This window comes from Lytechinus variegatus, chromosome 10 (assembly GCF_018143015.1).
Source record: "Lytechinus variegatus isolate NC3 chromosome 10, Lvar_3.0, whole genome shotgun sequence".
Lineage (NCBI taxonomy): Eukaryota > Metazoa > Echinodermata > Echinoidea > Temnopleuroida > Toxopneustidae > Lytechinus > Lytechinus variegatus.
Window position 1 is genome coordinate 24,226,040 of NC_054749.1, and position 20,330 is coordinate 24,246,369.

The following is a 20,330-nucleotide window of genomic DNA, read 5'->3' on the forward strand; positions in this document are numbered from 1 at the left end:
TGTATTGGGATCTCATTTTGCATTGCAATATGATATATATTTTTTATTCATTTATTTATAATTTACTTTTCATCTCTAATTATTATAATTATTATTATTATTATTTTTTTTGGGGGGGGGCTCGTTTTCACAAGGAATTTCAAATTTGAAGTTGCACTTTGACATCAACATACTTTTAGTATCGCATAAACTCCTATGTGTAATGTAAAGCCTAGGCAAGATGTTTTATCACACCTCTGTGGCCTCTACATGCAATATAGGCATCCTACTACAACACTCTAGAAAGGAGTTGCGACCTTGGGTCAACTAAAGCTATAAAACATGGTTTGATTTATATCTTTAGTCATATCAGCATTCCAAACCACAATATTGTCAGTTCTCTCACCCCCCCTCCCCAAAAAAGAGAAGATACACAGGGCCTATATAAAATCTAATTCCATTTAGCACACATATCATTATGACTGAGGAATTCATGTTTGACTTTTAATAGCGTGAGTATTCAAAAATAATCTTGGAATAAATAGAGAACCTTTATCAGTCAGATGCGAAGAGGTTAAAAAATATCCTAGCATGGGGAGTATTGCATCAATGAACATTAAAAATATGACTTGATGTAGTGTATTTATTGTATTTCAATATTCATCAAGATATGTCTTCATAAAACATATATCATCAGTTTAATCTGCATCTCATTGGCACTGAAAATATTGTCTGTATACCTCTGTCACCATAGCAACATCAGATAGATCATGAGACTACGCTGCAAACAAGATTTAAACTCTAACCTCCGAACATGATAGGGACATAGTTCAAAGTCAAAGGTCAAGTTGTGATTGGATCATCAAGTTCAAGGTGGTACATCCAATCAGAATTCCACCCTAAAAATGCTTAAATGGAAATAATCCAGTAAAAAATACTTGCTTCCAGAAGGAGATGTTCAATTATAGAAAACAGTTAACTCCAAATGTTAAATCAGTAAGTGAAGGTACAATGTAGTCTAGTGATACCAATAACCAACAATAAACAATATTATATATGGCTGTTTGATGGTGACAATATTTTGAAAGACAACAAGAAATGTTCTATATTCTATCCTATCTGCTGGAAGGGAGACAAAATATTTATAAATACAGATAATCCAGTCAAAGAGATGCTAATTAGTTTATTTATACATGTATAGGACAACATATACTGGTGAGTGCTATACACCCTACAGTATCAAAATATTAATTTTGCATTTTTCATTAGTTTATGCCATCAGCCAAAAGCATAATTCATCAGCATTCACTGGAGGAAAAAGGGACAAATTCTGTAGCCTTGCGGCATGAACAGATGTTTCTAAATGGACCAGAGTGAAGCCTGCAGACACGCCTCATGATTTGATTCTTGAGCCTTTGATTATTAAATAAAGTCCTCTTTATTTGGTGCCTTGGAGGATTCAGATTCCCACTTTTATAAGTACAAAAGTAGCATTACTAGTAGGATGTATATTGGAATAATTGATGAGCATAAAATGCATTCCGCAGGAAATTTGAAAATTATATTCAGTTATACATTTTATATATATAATTCATACTACATGTACATAAACTTATAAAATTCCAGGGGGGGGGATTCCTTCATCTGGTTCTCCATCAAAGTGTGAGAGGACATAATATGATCTATTATTTTGAGGCCTGAACAAGTTCTCATAATTTATCTGTATTTTCATTTTTACTGGGTGAGTAATATGAAAGCACCTACTATTGCACTTAAATATTGAAAATATTATTTTATCATCAAACAATAACTTACCAAAGACATGACAGAACTCATCTATACCATTGATAGATACATGTATTTTCCTTTCTCTAAACATAGGAACTAGTCTCTGAGGGAGTGTGAATTTCAATATATTGGGGCAAGTCATGAAACCGCTTGTCTAATCTCATGTTTCTCTGTCACATATGCTTAAGAATGATTTATTACAAGTCCTCTTGATAACAAACACTTGATTTTGTAACATTTGCCATAAAAATGCTCCACCTCTGATACCCCCATGAACTTTCACATAAAGCCAATTTTCATGTCATATTAAAACTGCTGCTAACTAGGGCGTGAACAGTTTCGAATTCCGTCATTTGGGACTAAGTACTATGGACAGAGAATACACTCCTTTATTATCATTGAGTTGTGTTATGAATATTAGTGGTATCATATTGAAGAATGGAATTTAATAATCTGTTTTGTATAATCAATCTATGCAAAGTATTTACAATGTTTGTGATAAGATCATATTTATTCTATAAAAAGGGCTTTAAAAATTGTTTCAGATATTCCCATTGTTCATATTCTATGCATATAATGTACATGTAAGCAGGGGAGGGTGACAAAGACATAAACATGTTTGTTTATAGGTTATGAATACCTTGAAGAAAAGTTTGTATTTTTAAAGCCCTAATCTAACAATATTTCCCTTTCTCTATCTTTTGGCTTGTTAGTCCACATAGCAAAAAGTGTGGTGTTAATGGGTGTACATAGAAGACCACACCAGTTATTTTACACCGGTGTTAAATTAAGTGTTAGTTTAACAAATATAGGTGTTATTTCAACACCTTTGGTTGTTACATTTACACTCTTTGGTGTTATGTTCAATCTATAGGGTGTTAGCTTAACACCACAGGGTGTGGTCTTCTATTGACACCAACTGGTGTCAGTTTTAACACCACAGTTTTTACAGTGCATGTTGACAGTGTTCCTGCCTTTGAGAACCTTCTCTCTCGACCCCCCCCTCAATTGCATGAAAATGACAGTCTTCCTATCTGCCTTTGCTTGAAACTGTACGTCTGTTGCACATCAAATGATTATACATCAGAGCACATGTATGTGTTCTGTCTGATTTCTCTTGGTCTGGCAGACTAAATACATCTTTACACAAACCATGCTTGTTCATGTCTGACATAATCAAAACTTCCTTCCCAGGTAACATTTCATAGCATACATGTCACTGTATCGGCAAGTAACATTTCATCACAGTGTCAAAGTCTGACTTTGAACACTAGGAAAGTTTTGCAAAGTCAGTTGAGCTCAGCCCACAATTCAGATCCCATCAGTCAGATTCGAATCATGCGTGAATTTGGGACGGTTGCCATGGGAGCCGTGAGGTCATACTCGAGGAGGGATTACACGTGAAAATGACGTCATGTTAATCGTCATAACTTCTTAATGTCTAGAACAAGAGATGATACTAGGACAGAGTGCAAGTACTTGAAATGGTCTTTATAAGTAGAGGGAGTATATTGGTCATTAACTACTTGAAACCATTTCAAGTATTATCGGAAGATAGAGGTAAATGACTTAGTGAAAAAAAAACTTATGTTGGAGCTGTGAAAGTGCCATTGAATCAATTCTGTTCCCTAAACTGCCATAAAATATGGAGGAAAATAGAATGATCAATATTTTTCAATTGAGAATTACTGTTGTAAGTGATGGGAAAAACTTCAAATGATTACTTTCGCACTTTAAATAAATATAACAAGTGCAAGTGGTGATTATACTCGCTGCTAAGAGATCTAAACTGCAATTTCTATATTCACACATTTCTGTATATTACTGAAATTAAAGAAGAAATAAAAATTATATTAATTTTAACAGTACTTTGGGCTTCAAGGATACTTCCTATGATATTTCTCATGAGTACATCATGGTAGAAAAGCATTTAAGTCAAATACATTTGACCAACTGATTAAGAAATGGTCTTCCCCTTTTAATTTGTATTAAAAAAAAGAAAAAAAGTTTTGAACCTAATCAGAGATATTCACTCATAAAAATCTAAACTTTTCTTCCCAACACTGATTTTTGATCTGTATACAAAAATCTCATTGTAAAAATTGTACCAGCAAACCACGCTATCAATCTTCCAAGAGAAACACAAAAAAATAATCAAATCTTTTTTTAACAGTACTCATCACTGCAAATTTACCTCATCAAACTTCAATCAAAACCACAAACTCCATAATTACACTTGAAAATCTTCAAACTGCAATATATTGAAAGCCAAAAGAAGAACAAAAAAAACTCCTCCAAAGAGAAGAGGAAATGAAGTTATAATGGTATCTCTCAGAAGTGATTAGATTCTAAAACAACAATCTACATGTCTATCGGGATGAGGAGGAGGAAAGAAAACACAACCGCCCATTAACATCACTTCATTGCATTACAGAAGCGATCATGTATTGGTTTCCTAAGGGGAGACATGAAGATGAGATACTTGTCTGTTTGAGAGTGACAGAGAATTGTTTACATCATAGATAGTACAATGTCTAAATGAAATCATCTAGTTGCTAGAGCATGAAATGATGGGTTGAATACACTCTCAGACTCGATAGAGTTTACACTGAATTTGTTTTACACTCTTCTGGAGTTTACAATGATCTGTTTCTCACTAATCTAGTATACACATATATAGTTTAAACTTTACTTAGAATATACATGCTGGTCTCTAGAAGTACACCTTCCCAACATCAAGACTATCAAATCATATTTGCCTGATAATTTTTCATTTGCGTAAAACTGTAATCAGGTGTGATGCATTTGTTTACCTCACTATTCCCATAAACAGTACCAAACATACATCTAAGATTTTTCTAGATTCTTGAAATATAAACACAGCAAACACGGCAACTCTATTTCTAAAATTCCTAAATGTCTATTTTCTATGGAAGAAATTTTCCTCATTCTTCTAAAATGCTAATGATAGCAACAAAAACCACAAAAAACATGACAAATAAAAAAAAAAAACCAATCATAACATCAAGCTTGATTTCATAACTTCAACATCACACATGGGCCTGATAACAAACCTGGGTCTAGAAAGCAAGCAGGGTGGTATATGCAAAAAAGAAAAAGGGAACAAATAATTGGATGAATACATGTAATAACATGCAATGTAGCAAATTCATGTCATATTTGTAATTTATTCTGAAACAAAGTTGTATATGCAAACTAAATATTGGGTGCCTCTAGTTCAAAGCAAAGTGCCGGGGTTACATAATTGGAAAAGGAAGCACAAGATGCATTAAAATTGATCTGCTTGGTGAAGGCATGGTATACTTTGCCTGGTTAAAGAGGAAAAGGTATTAATAATCTAAAACTAAAAATGCATTGTAAATACTAATATAAGCATAATAATGGTCAGCAACTACCTACTTGCCTTTGAGGTATAGATCCAATAAACATATTAAAATTTGACAAAACATTCATTAAAGGTCAAGTCCACCCCAGAAAAATGTTGATTTGAAAATCAAAAGAGAAAAATCAATCTTAACGCTGAAAATTTCATCAAAATCGGATGTAAAATAAGAAAGTTGAGATATTTTAAATGTTCGCTTATTTTTACAGTTATGTGCACAACTCAGTGGCATGCAAATGAGAGTCGATGATTTCCCTCACTCACTTTTTCTTTTTTTTTTTTTGTTTGAATTATACAATATTTCAATTTTTGCAGACTTGAAAATAAGGACCAACTTGACCAACTATAAAATCTTAAAACAATGGTGACAGCACTTGTTCATGGAGAAATAAAACATTGTTTCACATGACAATGAGAAAATAAGAATATTTAATATTTCATTTAATAAAGTACATTGGAAATAGGGAGTGGATGATGTCATCAGTCTCCTAATTTGCATACTGACCAGGATGTGCATATAAGTGTTTTGTGAAATTTTGTGAAACTTTAAAATATCATAACTTTCTTATTTTACACCCAATTTTGACGAAACTTTCAGTGTTATGCCCATTGGATTTTTCTCTTTTTATTTAAATATACTTTTTTTGGGGGGTGGACTTGTACTTCAAAAATATTGGCAAGAACACATACATGTATGCCTGAAAAAAGTAGGATTGTATAAAAATGGTTTCATCATTGGAGGTGATGTAATGTTCTGGAATGGGGGACAGTATATTAATCTATATTTTCTTGTTTGGCTGAACAGAAGCTGAATAATAGTAGGAAATAGGTACATTAAAAATCGCAACTCTATGTGGAGATTAAATAAGGCCATTAGGAAAGAACAACATGTAAACTATACCAACAAAAAAAAAACAAATATACATTGATCAGTCACAATAACAGGAAAAATGAAGAAAATGACAATAACACATGCTCGTCACACAGACACACCATTCATAAGCATACAAAATTAACATGACCAAGAGCAATACATCATTGGCCCGTATCGTACCCTTACAAATTTTGTTGTGCAAAGTCTTGTAAATGCAGCCGCGGAAAGCAGTCCCCCGCAACTAAAATTACCCCCTGAAAAGCCTGAAAGAGCGATTGAGTGGCAAAAGTCAATTTCAGCAGCGGGACATTCCATTTGGGAAAACATACGGTTTACCCATCATCTGCCGCTGAGTTTGGAGTATGTGCTGGAAGAGATATGGGGATGCTTGCCTTGAGCATGTGAATGTGGGCCTTTGCGTTGATATTTTAATGCTGTTAACAGATTCTTGATCTACAGAGTCTTGTACTCTGGAATCAGTGAGCCGAGCCGAAGCAGACGAACAGAAGTGAAAGTGAAATGCTTTTGGGGTACTTGGAAGATATAAACAATCATCCATACAACTAATTTGTTTGGTTGTTCTGGTCTATAACTGAAGTGCAATCATGCAGTATCACCTACCCAGCATTGGACAAATTGCATCTGCTACAAAGATTTCAGAAAAATGGGACTGGCCCCCCCCCCCATCTGAACATGACCTTTTTTCATTTTCTCAAAAAAAGGGAATAGCATAATGGAAATGATTTCAACAAATCACAGACGTTCTTTTGGAAAGTAACAAAGTAAATCACAATTTTAATAATGAGAATATACCAATAATATTCTCCTTCTCTGATTTCACAATTAGGAATGATGGGAATTGCCATCAAGTTTTTAAAAAGCAGGAAACTTGTGGTTTGATTTAAGATGTCTCTGCAACTTCACTTGACCCCTCGAATTGTATTTGAAAATAATTGATCGGCAAGTCTTTGCCACTGTAATGATAGCAGAATAACTCTGTCATAAACCAAATGCAACAACTCTCACAATGTTTGCTTCCCCATGGCGATGCACTGTCCAAACAAAATCGATATCGTCACAACCCCAAATGTATCAGATATCTTCTCCTACTCTTCCACAGTAATTAAAACTTTCCTTCTCCCAGCCCACTCCTTCCCAATGCCAACCCCTTCCTTACACATTACATCCTTTTTTTTCATGAGCCTCTATCTCCATGCTTTATTCCTTAATTATTTTTTTTGCAGGGAGGACAAGATTTAAAAACAACCTACTCTTGCATGAAAACAGAACTTAATACTACACCAACCACCTTATATCAAGCTCCAATTTCAGCCTGCCCCTCCCAAACAGACCTGTTATCGCCAGGGTGTGGATAGAGCGTTGGTCGGCACGCTATCACACTCGTGGAGCTGTTTTCCTAACCCCAAAATGTGTTTTTGGGACTACACCTGTCTCCATGGGGATATATTATAAAGAGGGATGTTTTTTATAACGTTTTTGATGATGAAAATCTTCCGCGGCAAAGGGTTATCAATGTTTCGCACATGAACAGGATGTCACATGATGTTATCACTGACCTTTGACCTGAAACTTTGGCACTATCACTGCTAAAATGTGATTAAAACTGCATCTTCATAGGCAAAGGGTTTGTTTTATTCTAAAATTGTAAAGAAAATTCAAAATCATCTATAAAGAGGGACAAAAGCAAGAAAGCTTTACTGTGTAACCTGAATTATTTTTTTCTTTTTTTTGGGGGGAGGTGTGTTTTCCTACATCGTTTTCATAAAAATAATCTGACAAAATGTATCTATCCACATTCTAAAATTCATGCGCAGTGGCATTGAATAACCCTTCATAAAATCATGCTAGATTTTCCATATAATTTTAATTAAATATTCTTTGAATTCCCTATCTACAAATGTGACTCATTTTCATATTTTTAAAAATAACTTTCTGCATAAGGAACAGCTATTATTAGGACTTATTCAACTCTACAGTTTACACACTTCAACAGTGATAAAGCTCATGTTTGAGAAATCTTACATGCACAGCTTTCTGTTCAAGAATGGCTTTATATATTTCCTTTTACTCATAATAGGAGAAACATGACCCACTATCACTTTCACAAAATCTGATCAAAAATAACTTTCCAGGTTCTGATTTCAAGACATTCAAAACGCCCACTTGATTGAAGTTCAAAATTCTAGAAAACTTGAACCCCACCTACTCAATTTCATGCATGGCCTTTTAAAGAGATTCCGATTCAATCTAGCAAATGGACCTGCTTATACATCGGGATCATGTTACATAAACGGACTGTCTCGATTCAGCAATGTCTCCCATTCAGCGATGGCGGTACAAATCTGACTAATCGTGAAAATATACAAACTGCCAGGGTTTTAAACGAAAAGCTCCTGGTCGGAGCGGTGAGTCAGAGGTTTGGACTGAGTAAGGTGTAAATCACTGCTCCAACAGCTGTTTCTTGGATAGTTGTACCAAAATCCCATTTAATTGAGTGAAATCCTTTTATATTAAATTTGATATCAGAGGGGACTGCCCTGATAAGAATCGTCTTGGTTTTCATAAGTTACATTTGAAGTTTTATGTTTCATTAATTGCAAGAAATTACTTGATAACACTGGCACCATAATTGCTACAACCATAGATCAATTACAGAAATGTATTTGCCTAGAAAGTGATAAAGATTGCATGCCTAGGGTTAGGAAGTGTTTTTTTTAATACTTATGTGAAGGTGAAAATTTTGCATCTTTGGGAATAAGATTCATTAGTCAAAGATATACTATACCTTCATTTTTCTCCCTCATCCACTCTTATCCCACCTCTTCATTTAATGTTATCTATTAATATCCAACTCCCACTCTCTCATTAATTTTGGATCTTTGTACTCTCTATCTCTGCCTTTAATTTTACCATCTCATCTTTCTTAATTTCTCTATCTTTATCTCTTTCTATCTCCCTGTGCTTCAGAGCTGCTATCTTTAATATTTTCTTTTCAGGGAGAGTTTACTGAGGAAGGAGGGAGATCTTTCTCCATTACACACAATCCATGAAAGAAATCAATGCATGAATCAGGGAGACATTGAAAGTCTGGAGTTTTTCACTCGAAAATCAGTCAATTTTCAGGGAGACTTGGCAGCGCTGCTCTTATACTCATTGATTTCTTCATAAACTCTTCTATCCAATCCCTCTGTCTCCTCCTATCTTTCATTCTTCCTCCCCGATGCCTCCTCCACTCACGTTCATTGATGGACTGGTGACCAAGTATTCCGTTCAAACTGTGTGACAGCCGTCATTAGCGCTATGTAATCTGTGCAGCCTAAAACATGTCAACGGTCTCGGCACACATGTCTAGCTAGACAAGGCCTGCTGGATTCCTGTCCTAATATTTATAGCTCGTCCCCACTGCCATTTCAGACTTTTTTAATTGTACAGAATATAATTGGGGGAAAATTGCTTCAAATTGCTTCAAATCATATTGAATGGTTAACGTTTTGGTTTCAATTACTGGAACAAACAATTGTTCAGCTTCTCTAAATTGAGAAAAAGTATTAAAGGAGGTTTCAACTATGTAATGAGTGCACAACACCTGCCCCCCCCCCCCCCGAATAATCCCTCTTTAAAACCACAATACTTACATACAAAATTACACCCTCTGATATTACAGGACAATATGAAAAATAATTGGGAAAGTCTCTTTTTGAAAGTAGTTTCAACTAATTTTCATATACTTTATAAAATCATTTTTGAAATTGAAATATAGACTTCTCTTATTGAAGTTGAAAAGATAATGCCATTTTATCACAAGGATGGGTACATACACCGGGATACCCCAAATTCATAGCAATGTGAACAGGGCTGCTACACAAATGGATCTGTTTACACATGAAGAGGGATGTTCCTCACGGAGGGGAATATAATTTGTTTGTCTTGCATGAAGAAAAACCAACAGTGTCGCTAAGCTATAGGTCGTTATCATCATCAATCTAGGCTATCCCTGGATATCTTCTTAGGCCTGTTGGACATATCCTAATTCAAAACTAACTTCTACTTCTACTGACATGTGAGATCGCTGTGTTGTGATGACCTCATTAAGCCTAAGAAATGACGCATCTGGAACTAATTTGATATTCACCGAAGTATTGATTATAAATGTAATGTGTCTGGGCTAATTTGCTCTTATCCAAATATATTGATTTCCACGCACTGTGATTATTCACACTCATACACAGATTCAGCAGCATTACAGACATGCATACAAAAACGGATACAAACAAAGCTTTATCACACCTCACAAAACAGGGCAAAGGTACAAAACAATAACAGAGAATACAGACAAACACAAAACAAAAGGGAGAAACACGTGGAAGGATTAAGAAGTAGCTCCGAGGAGGTTTTGTAAATGCATGATTTTCTAGAATAGGTCTGACTTACTGTACATGGTGAGGTTTGCAGAGGCCTCTACTGCTGTCAAATCTGAGCCCTGCAGGTCACCTAAGCATCTGTACGTTCCTGCATGAGCCTCGGAAGGGTTGAAGATTTTGAGGATGGCCCCAGTAGGGCCTAATGCTACACCATCCTTCTGCCACGAGATCTGGAGAGAGCTCAAAGGGCTGTAGAAAAAGATCAGACAAATGGACATAGGATAATACTATTAAGTCTCTGTAACATTGTTCTATGCAAGTCTTGCGGTTGAGTTGGAGGTGATTGCCCGCAAGTCACCCGCAACAAAGTTTTGAAAATGTTAAAAACTTTTCTGTGTGCAAATCAGACTTGCGCTTCTGCGGGGCAACTGCATGTGAGATGAGGGCGAGATACTGTCAATGCAGGCAACCTGTGGGAGACCTACGGGTAGCAAAAAATAGTTACCCACAAGTGGCACATACATGTAAGGCTTGCACAGATCAACGTGACAGGGCATTAATGTGAAATACAAAAATGATGTGTGTACATATACGACCTTGATAAAAGATACTCAATAGTAACAATGGCCTTATTTAGAAGCCCAGCTTACAGTAACTTTTAACATACCACTTTTTCCTATTGGAACTAGAAACCCACAAAACCCCTACAGAAATTTTCGAGCTTGTGGCAAGCGTGCGACTACATAGCTTGCGCACGCTTGCGGCATGCTAGTAACTAGCATGCGGCTAGCTTAATAAGCGTGTTATATGCATGCAGATTAATAGTTTGGCGATCTTTTAACGGGCAGGGACTGTTCGCTAGCATGCACTCGCTTATCAAGCGAGCGCCCTGCTAGTCGCATGCTAGTTACTAGCAAGCGGCACGCTTAAATTTCTGTGGGGAATAATATGCATCAATTACACAGAGCTAGAATTTGTTTGGCACAGTTAGTATATCCTTTCAATGCATTGAGAGAAATAATCTATTTCCAAATATAATAAAAGACTCTTTTCCATCACATTAAAAATTTCAATCGAATTGCATGGTTTGAGTGCAAGGAGTCATGAAAATGAATGAGACAACTTGGAAGACAAATCACTTTGTCCATGCTTATTCACCCATCAATGTTTCATGATTGTATTCCAGCGGGAATTTCTTCCAATTTACAATGGATCTATGATGGATATAGCAAGACATCCATTGCGAGGATACCCTAATTTGAGCACTCCTCCAAATCACCGCGACTATTGACTACTATAATGGAAATTACCTGAAATTCAATTTCTATCTTTGATAGATGGAGCAATCATCTCCCGTGCTACCTTATTTAATGTTCATGCCTTAAAGGACATACAAACCAGCTGCCCCAATAGCCACACCTCAAGTGCTAAACTACTTATATCTGGCCATGTACATTACCCATAATGCACCATTCTTAGCAGTGTAGTCTTGTAATATAAACCCACTAATTGACTCCTCAATATATTCATACTACAGTATTTATGCTATCAAATAAGTAAACAAAACAGGTAACTTTTATCTAAAAAACAGTTTAGTTTCTATAGGCAAGTATTAATAGAGTACAGAATAAATGACGTCAATTGCCATGGTGTCATGGCGGACTGGTTGTAAACAAATGAACCCCAAATGAAAGCGTGTGTTTCTCATTGAAGAAAACGGCTGCTATCCGAATGATCACTTGCGACCTTTTTTTTCAGATGAGCCAAAATGCGTACAGACGATCGTCAGGTGCGACTCTGTTAAGAACCAGCCCACATGACACCATGGCAACTGACGTCACACTTCGGTACTCTATTATAGGCTAATTTTTTAATAGTTATCTGAAAAGGAGTTACTTAAGACTGGGTATTTATAGGACACAGTCAATAGCACACAGTCAATGAGAAACAACACACAGCTCCTCTTGTAAAGTGATTGCGTGTCTATTCAGGATCTAAATATTTTTTTCTCTTGCAGCTAACGTTGAATCTTAATTGCAAACCTTCAGATCAGACAGGAATCACTGGAGCTAATCGGTCACTTAATGGCTGTGATGATGGAATTGCAAAGAGATTTCCTGCATTTTTTTACATCTCATATATATCTTGTTAACAATTACTTTTTTTAAAATGGTACAGGTTGTTTGTGGCTGAGCATTACCGATCTATATATTGACAGGCCTTTTCATGACACATTAGGCAACTTGTCAAAAGTCTGCGCCATGTCTTATTACAGGAATCCCCATACAAGGATGCTATGTGTCCTTTAATTGCAGCTTTCATGCAGTCCCCATTGTTTTGTCTATGGTAATGATTTGTAGTGAAAAACTACTTGTAGGATTCTTTAAGGGAAGATGCGGCTCTGACGTTGACAAGGTCCCTTAGATGGTAAGTTGCTAATTAGTCTATTGCCAACTCGTTCACTCATCGCATGGTCTACATTCAAATTGTCTAATGCCATTCCGTCCATCAGCATTTAATCTAACAACCATTTGGTCCAATCATCATTTTGCCTAATCACCAGTTTGTCTATGACCATTTCGTCTCATATCAAACCAGTTGGTCTGGTAGCCATTTTTGTTTTCATTCATTTCATCCAATTAATACTAAGTCCAATTAGACCAAATGGTATGTGGACTAAATGGCTATCGGACCAACTGGCTATCAGACGAAATTGTGAGTGGTTGAAATGGCAATTAGACCATGTGGACAGGGGACAAACTGATGGTAGACCAAATGATAGCAGACAAGTTGGTAATTGGAAAAATTGGCATTAGACCAACTGAAAATAAACCCTTTAGACTTACTGTGCACTGATGATGCATTCCATTTGTACAAAGGACTGTCCTGGCCTGACGACAGTATCACTGGGTGGAAGGACAATTGTGGGTGCGATGAACTCAGGGGGTGTAAAGGTACCTGAAAGAAAGTGATTAAAATGACAAGAAAGACAATATTTTAGGAAATTTAGACAGATATTAAACCCCGATACAGCATTATGACATATGATGGGCATCCACCTGCACTTGGAAAACCTATCCAGGTAATTATTATGAGCACTGATAGATAAAATAAGAATTCGTTGAATGAACTCCAGCGAAAATACGTCAATAAAACTTTCTTTTTTTTTACAACTGTACAATGTCAATTCCCGGAATGCAGTGTTTATTTATCTTGTATCCTTGAGTTTCTTTAAACTTTAATCAATTTCACAGTGAGGACTTGATAAAATATCAGTATGAAATCCATGGAGTGTGAGCACATTCAAAGGATCCATGCTCTGCTATTTCCTTAATGATGACTGGGGAATAGTTCAAGCATAAGGACAGATAGACATAAACCACAATAATCCCGTCTGTCATGGGGATTGAGCAAAGCGTGAAGAAAAAAATCGGGCAAATGCCAACAACTTTAGAGATAGACGGGCTTAACTCATTTTAGTTCGATTGCCCAAGATAATCTTTTTAAAGTAAAGTTTGACTTATAACCAAAGTGAAGGATAAAAAATAAAATACTGGATAAATTTACTAATTCTAATCAAAATCTATTTTGATTTTGGGCAACGCATTGTGGCATGTTTTTCTCCTGTTAACCTGAAACCCCTTCTCCACCACGAATTGGGCTTAAAATTTCAGGATTTACTAGTAATATGTGTCTGTAGCTTTCTAAAATCCAATTACCGAATTTGTAAAGTAAGTGCTCAAAGGGTTTTTATTAAACAATTATAAAAAAAAAAAAAAGAGAGAGATCTAGATGCCAGATTTGAATTCTAACTGCTGAAAAACATCCAATGACCACAACACTTGTGTACATTGGAATGTTAGACGATACTCGAGTATAATTAACATTAGGGGAGACCGGGGTTAGTTGGAACATGGGGTAAGTTGAAACATTGTAATTTCTTTAACGCCTGTTGAATAAATTTATGCAATACTGCCCTCAATTTATTGCTATTAATGATACAAAAGTGTTGAATTATTATTGCAATAAATTGAGGGCAGTATTGCATAAATTTAACAGGCATTAAAGAAAATTACAATGTTTCAACTTACCCCATGTTTCAACTAACCCCGGTCTCCCCTACTGGCCCTTTACAAAAGCCTGAGATAGGCTTTAAACAAAAACGAGAACAGACATAATGTCCCAGGTAGTATTTTTGCAGGATTGCTGCCTGCAGCATTGTAAGGGTTAAGATAGAGGAGTTCACGTCATTCCACATCCAGACAGAGGATAAGAGTCTTGGAGCTCAATACCCCTTGCACTTTCACTAATCTCCAGACTCTACTGCTAATCTCTTAAACATCACAGTACTACTCATGATACACCAGGGGAACTTTTCAGGAAGCATCCCATTTGTGATTTTCACTAACAAACTTCCTCTCAGCCAATCAGATTTAAGGATTTCAATAGCTTATATCAGTTATCTGTGGAAAAATCACATAAAGATCAAGTTCATGCAACAGTCCCCTGAAGCACCATATGGAGATGATTTGGTTTCTTAGGATATCCTGGGAGAAACATGGTTCTTAGCAATGACATCCTCTTGGATTGTTGGTCACCATCCTCCTGAAGAAATCCATGACAAACATATTGATAACGTAAGCACTTACAATAATATGATAGACATACCGCCCTTTCACACAGGAGAAAAATCGCAATTTGAATGATGATTCCAGTGAAAAATAAGGCTAATGAAGAATTTTAGCACGTGTGAAACCAAACTAGAATCGCGAACGCTAATCACAATCATGAATTCAAATTCTACTCTGGAAGTATATTCCAGTTAAGTTTCAATTATATTACGGTATGAATTTTCTGTGTGAAAGGTCCGAAGATTCTAAAGACAAATTGCAATCATCATTGCAATGATGATTCAAGATTCATGTGTGAAAAGGTCCATAGTAACTGCACATTGTTCTGACTGACTGAATGGATGGATCTTCATCAGCCAGTTTGCTAATCTTGAGTTTCTAATAGCCAGATTAGCCCTCTTACAGATTAATTTCAAATTGACTAGATAATTCACCAAAATTTGAGCTATATATTTTAAACAAAAAACAATGGTAAGTTGACTCTGAATAATGAAACCTATGGAATAGCTCACTACACATAATTGCATCTTTATTCAGAGGTGTTTCATCACCATATTTTTCTGACAAGTTGTCAAATCTGACAACTTTCCTTGATTCTGATTGGCTGAGAAACACTGCTACTATGGTAACTGTCAGATAAAACAGGACTCGTCAGATAAAATATCCGACAAGTCCTTTCAAGAATGCTCCCCCGATCACAGAATAATGTGCAGGGACTCAGGATAATTAAAAAAATTTGGACCGATTGGGACTAGCTTCAGGATACAGATCATCACTCACCTTGAACATTCAGAGTCACACTAGGGCTAGTCTGTGTCTGTCCGTATACATTGTTGTGAGCCTTGCACGTGTACAAGCCTTGGTGGTCACTAGTGGCCTGGACTAAGACCAGTCGCTGGTCAGCGGTCACCAGCTGGTCAGAGCCCAGTATGATGTCCGTTCCATTGAACTGCCATGTTATGGTTGGAGTAGGGTAACTATCTGTAATATTAACGATTTCAATATAATTTGAATTAAAAACAAAAATGAAATGAATCTAGTTAAAATACAAAACTACTCTACATCCATTAAAACTTCCTATTGAACCCGCCCCCCCCCCCCCAAATACATGTATATATATATATATATATATATATATATGTAATATGGAAAGCTACAAAAAATGATGACGCTCATATAAAACAATGTGATATCAACATGATACTGATCAGAAATTTAATGGACAGAAATCATTACTAAGAAAAGTATTAAAAATGAAAGGTCTGAACTAATATACATGTGATTCAAACTATATACCATTCAGCTTGTGTGTATCAACTACAACTTCCAATTGTCAATAAATGTATTCTTTTTCAATTTTAATTACCGGTAAACTACATATACATATCAGGAGACTATTCATTGAAATGTCTTGTATTTCAAATCAAAGTTGATATATCTCTCTGTAAACATGCATCTACCCTGTACGCCATTATTTCCACGAATTCCACATGGATTTATCCTTTATTCCCCACATATATACAAACAATGGCCCACCCTGTTGAATCAGACTTTGCGCCCAATCACAGACTATTCAAACACCATCCTCTCAACTTTTATTTCACCTTCGTTTACAGTGCATTTAATCCCGGCACAATGATACCCAATAGAAAACAGACAGAGGCATATTTGAACCAAGATAAATAAAGTCTGCTTTCAAATTTTCACAACTTCAAAAGAGGAAATAAAGTTTCTACAGCGTACCTTTGTCAAATTTTACATTAAAACCATTGAACCATTGAGAGTAAAGGTGGGAAATCAAAACAAATCACATATCTTTCAAGTATTTTTACTAACATGTACAATGGGACAAGAATTCATCTATTTCATAATATTTGATGATTTTTTTAAAAAGTTTTCAAAAAATGTTTGGATATAGACTAGATGCAGACAAGACAAGCCTGAAAATGGCAAAATCAGGGTTCAAAGTCCGGACAAAACCAAAAGAACAAATAGAGGCATTCAATGATTGTGGGGGATGATTCACGCTCAATAGATGCAGACCTCACTGTTTGCACACATTGTATTTATACAATGCCATCATTAAAGAGATACTCAAAGAACCGGAAAATGAAGAGGAATTACCTATCCGAAATATTTAGCTGGAGTTTAATTGGAGGATAGAGAAAACCACCAGTTTTACAGTTTGCACAAATAAGCAAATAATTTTTTCATTAATCAAGGATTTGAACCATATGTGTGCCCGTAAGCATTTTCTTTTAATTGATTGAATGGCCCGGGGATATGTGCTCTGATTTCATTAAAAGGAATCACAATAACTAGGATGATTTGATAATTATAATGAAACGGGGTAATGCTTTTTGAGATGAAAACTTATCTCTTGATAGAAAAAAATGAAAGAATAGGGAGGGGGACCAGTTTGATGGAAAAGAGTTACACTGTAACTGCAATTTGGAATATCCTTTTTTCCCCCTTTCTTTCTTGGAGTTGAATATAAAAAGTCAAATATTACGGAAGAGACGTCATCGTTCTGATGTATTAAGCGGTACATAAGTATATAAAAGCAGACTATTATCATTACTATTATCATAAGAACACATGTTTTGTCCTTATAAGCAGTGTTGATATATAATAGAAAGAACGCAGGAACAGAAAGCAGCAAGAGACAATTGTGTGAGGGAGGGGAAAAAAGAGAATTTTTTTTTGCTTTTTTCTCTTTTTTCTTCTAGTGACTGCTAATGGTTGTGTTGTAAGCCTTACCATAGGGAGGACATGTTAGAATCTTTGCCTCGCCTGCATTGACCTGTGTCGTCTCTGGGAGACCAAGATATGGCTCAAAATCTAGAAGACAAAATGAAACGAATAACGTGTCTAAATGTCAAACATTTCATACATGAACATGTACACATGACTTGAAAACAGCACTGAAGTCTTGAATAAACATGAAATGTCATGTTTCAATTGCATTCAATTCCATTCCCATCAAAATTTCAAAGATATAAATTGATACAGAAATAATTTTTCAAGTTTAAATTGTTGAAGAGGAAAAAATGTTAATAAGACATTAGTTTAAAAAATACAGATATATACTGCATGGGCTACTTGGCTATTGCAAATTAATAACATTATCAATTACATGGATACAAAAATGAAAATTATTTTTGATGTAAATTATATTTCATGGTAGGTGGGTAGAAATAATTTTGACTTTATATTTCTAAAGGCTTTTTTGGAATGTTTGAAGAATGTAATTGAAATGAATAAAAATTAATCAATTTTTTTATACCATGATATCACATTATGGAAAGAATGGAGTGAAACTGTCAGGGACTGGAATTTTATCGGATTATAATCATTCAACATCTTGAATTTTTTTAAATTCTCTTTTTAAATTTTTTTTTATTTTGGTCTCTTGAAAATAAAGACACCCTATTCCTTTGGAAAAAATCAAACTTACAAGCAACGTGAATTTCCGCCCCTCGACTGATGACAGTCCCAACGACATTCATCGCCGTGCATCGGTATACCCCTATGTTGCTCTTCCCAATCTGCGTGAAGGTGTAGGAATTGGATTCCCAGTCTGGGGACAAGATCCTTGTATTGTTGATCTCCCAGCCATAGTCTATGGGCATGGTCCCAGTGGCCTGGCAGGAGATGGTGTGACGGTTGGAGTTGATAACGGTGGTTCCGATCGGGTGCGAGGTGAAGAACGGTTGCTCCAAGGCATCTGAAAATGAAAAGAAGATAAGATGGCATGGTTATCATTGGTATTTATTTAAGTTGTACTAATCTCATTTAAAAAATGGTGATTTTCATCATGGGGGCCATTCAACTTCACTGCTTTATGCAGACATGCATGATTGGAGCAGAAAGACCCATGACAGGCAAGATTTTGTTGGTAAAGACGTGATAAAAGTATTACATGTTAAGGGTGTTAAAGACCAGAGAAGGGGGTGAGAGTAGAATTCGTGAAGACAAATGTCCCCAAATCTTGCAAAAATTGGTGATTGGTAAAGTTTTTATTTTTCAGGTTTAGGGTCCAATAAAGCTTGTAGGAGATAGAGTAGAGGGTATGAATCAGATCCCAGAGACATGAAGTTGCCTCTACGATTCAACAATAAAGTTTGATTCCCCTCCCCCCCCTTCAAACAGATCTATTTGTTCAATCATATTGTCGGGGTACATATGTATACCCTTATACCCTTGATTCCCTTCTAACAAAGCGATCTGGCATTTGAACTGAAACCATGAAAAACATCAACCAAAATTCGCATCATATATAGGAAACATCTGGCGAGGACAGAGAATCCATTCAGAGAAAGTAATGTACAGAAGATGTTCATGAAATGCGCGAATACAAACACATGCTAACAACCTTCTCACATTAGACATTTGTATTAACATAAATGTGTTAACTTTATTACAGCATCTGTGGAAACAGAATACTAAGTACTCCTTAAACATAAAAAATCTAACAATTGGTTAGAAAAATATGATAAATTTGAGTCAAAGACAATATCCAGACAGTGATGATGCTCCTAAAATGTGCAAATGGGTAGTGAAGGGGAAGGGAGATTTATGGCAGGGGTAGTGAGAATGCACCTCAGACACAAACCCCAACCATGTTTAGGAGTTCAGAGATAATCAAATCTTCGGATATGCTTGAAAAACGAAAGAGGGGCGTTTACTTGTTGCTATCAGGACCCTCACCTCTGCCCCTCCCCATCCTCCCCTCGTATCCCTCCCCATCCTCCCCTCGCATCCCTCCCCATCCTCCCCTCGCATCCCTCCCCATCCTCCCCTCGCATCCCTCCCCATCCTCCCCTCACATCCCTCCCACCCCCTCCTTCTCAAATACCTCTCATCGAGTTCAACTGTTCAATGTGTGCAGTTCCCGGTGGGCAAGCAATAAGCTTTCACTTATCAAATTCAACCAAAGTCAATTTGTGCATCATTTTATCTCCGGTGTAATTGCTTTACACAGCCAGAAATCTGACCGCGCCGAGTGCTTCAACTAAAATTCAATCTGCGCCCATTACGGCATACAGCAGAAATACTTAGTAGGTGTGTGCAGGGAGTGGGTCTTCGGGGCATCTTCTCTTTCTTTTATAGTAAGAAACCGTGACGCTACTCTCCCCTTGATAACCTCCAGCTAATTGAAGCAAAGCCACCGTGACACGTGCTTCAAACGCTTCACCCTCTTGGCCAATAAACGAAGAAGCGTAATTAAACGCACCTCGCATCCTTTCACAGACAATTTAATCCACCGCAAT

The 20,330-nt window shown here is 36.3% G+C and overlaps 1 protein-coding gene across 1 annotated transcript in view; it reads right to left on the reverse strand.

Moving 5' to 3' along the window:
• The window catches only part of LOC121422742 (protein sidekick-2-like), a 73,426-nt gene extending 54,619 nt beyond the window's left edge, over positions 1-18,807 (reverse strand). The window contains exons 1-6 of the mRNA XM_041617922.1: positions 18,515-18,807; positions 17,818-17,898; positions 15,838-16,038; positions 13,273-13,384; positions 10,497-10,675; positions 4,842-4,847 (exon numbers count right to left, since the gene is read on the reverse strand). Of these exons, the coding sequence (XP_041473856.1) occupies positions 4,842-4,847; positions 10,497-10,675; positions 13,273-13,384; positions 15,838-16,038; positions 17,818-17,898; positions 18,515-18,689 (754 nt within the window). The 5' untranslated portion in view covers positions 18,690-18,807. The remainder of the gene's footprint in view (positions 1-4,841; positions 4,848-10,496; positions 10,676-13,272; positions 13,385-15,837; positions 16,039-17,817; positions 17,899-18,514) is intronic.
• Between the last annotated feature and the right edge of the window lie 1,523 nt (positions 18,808-20,330).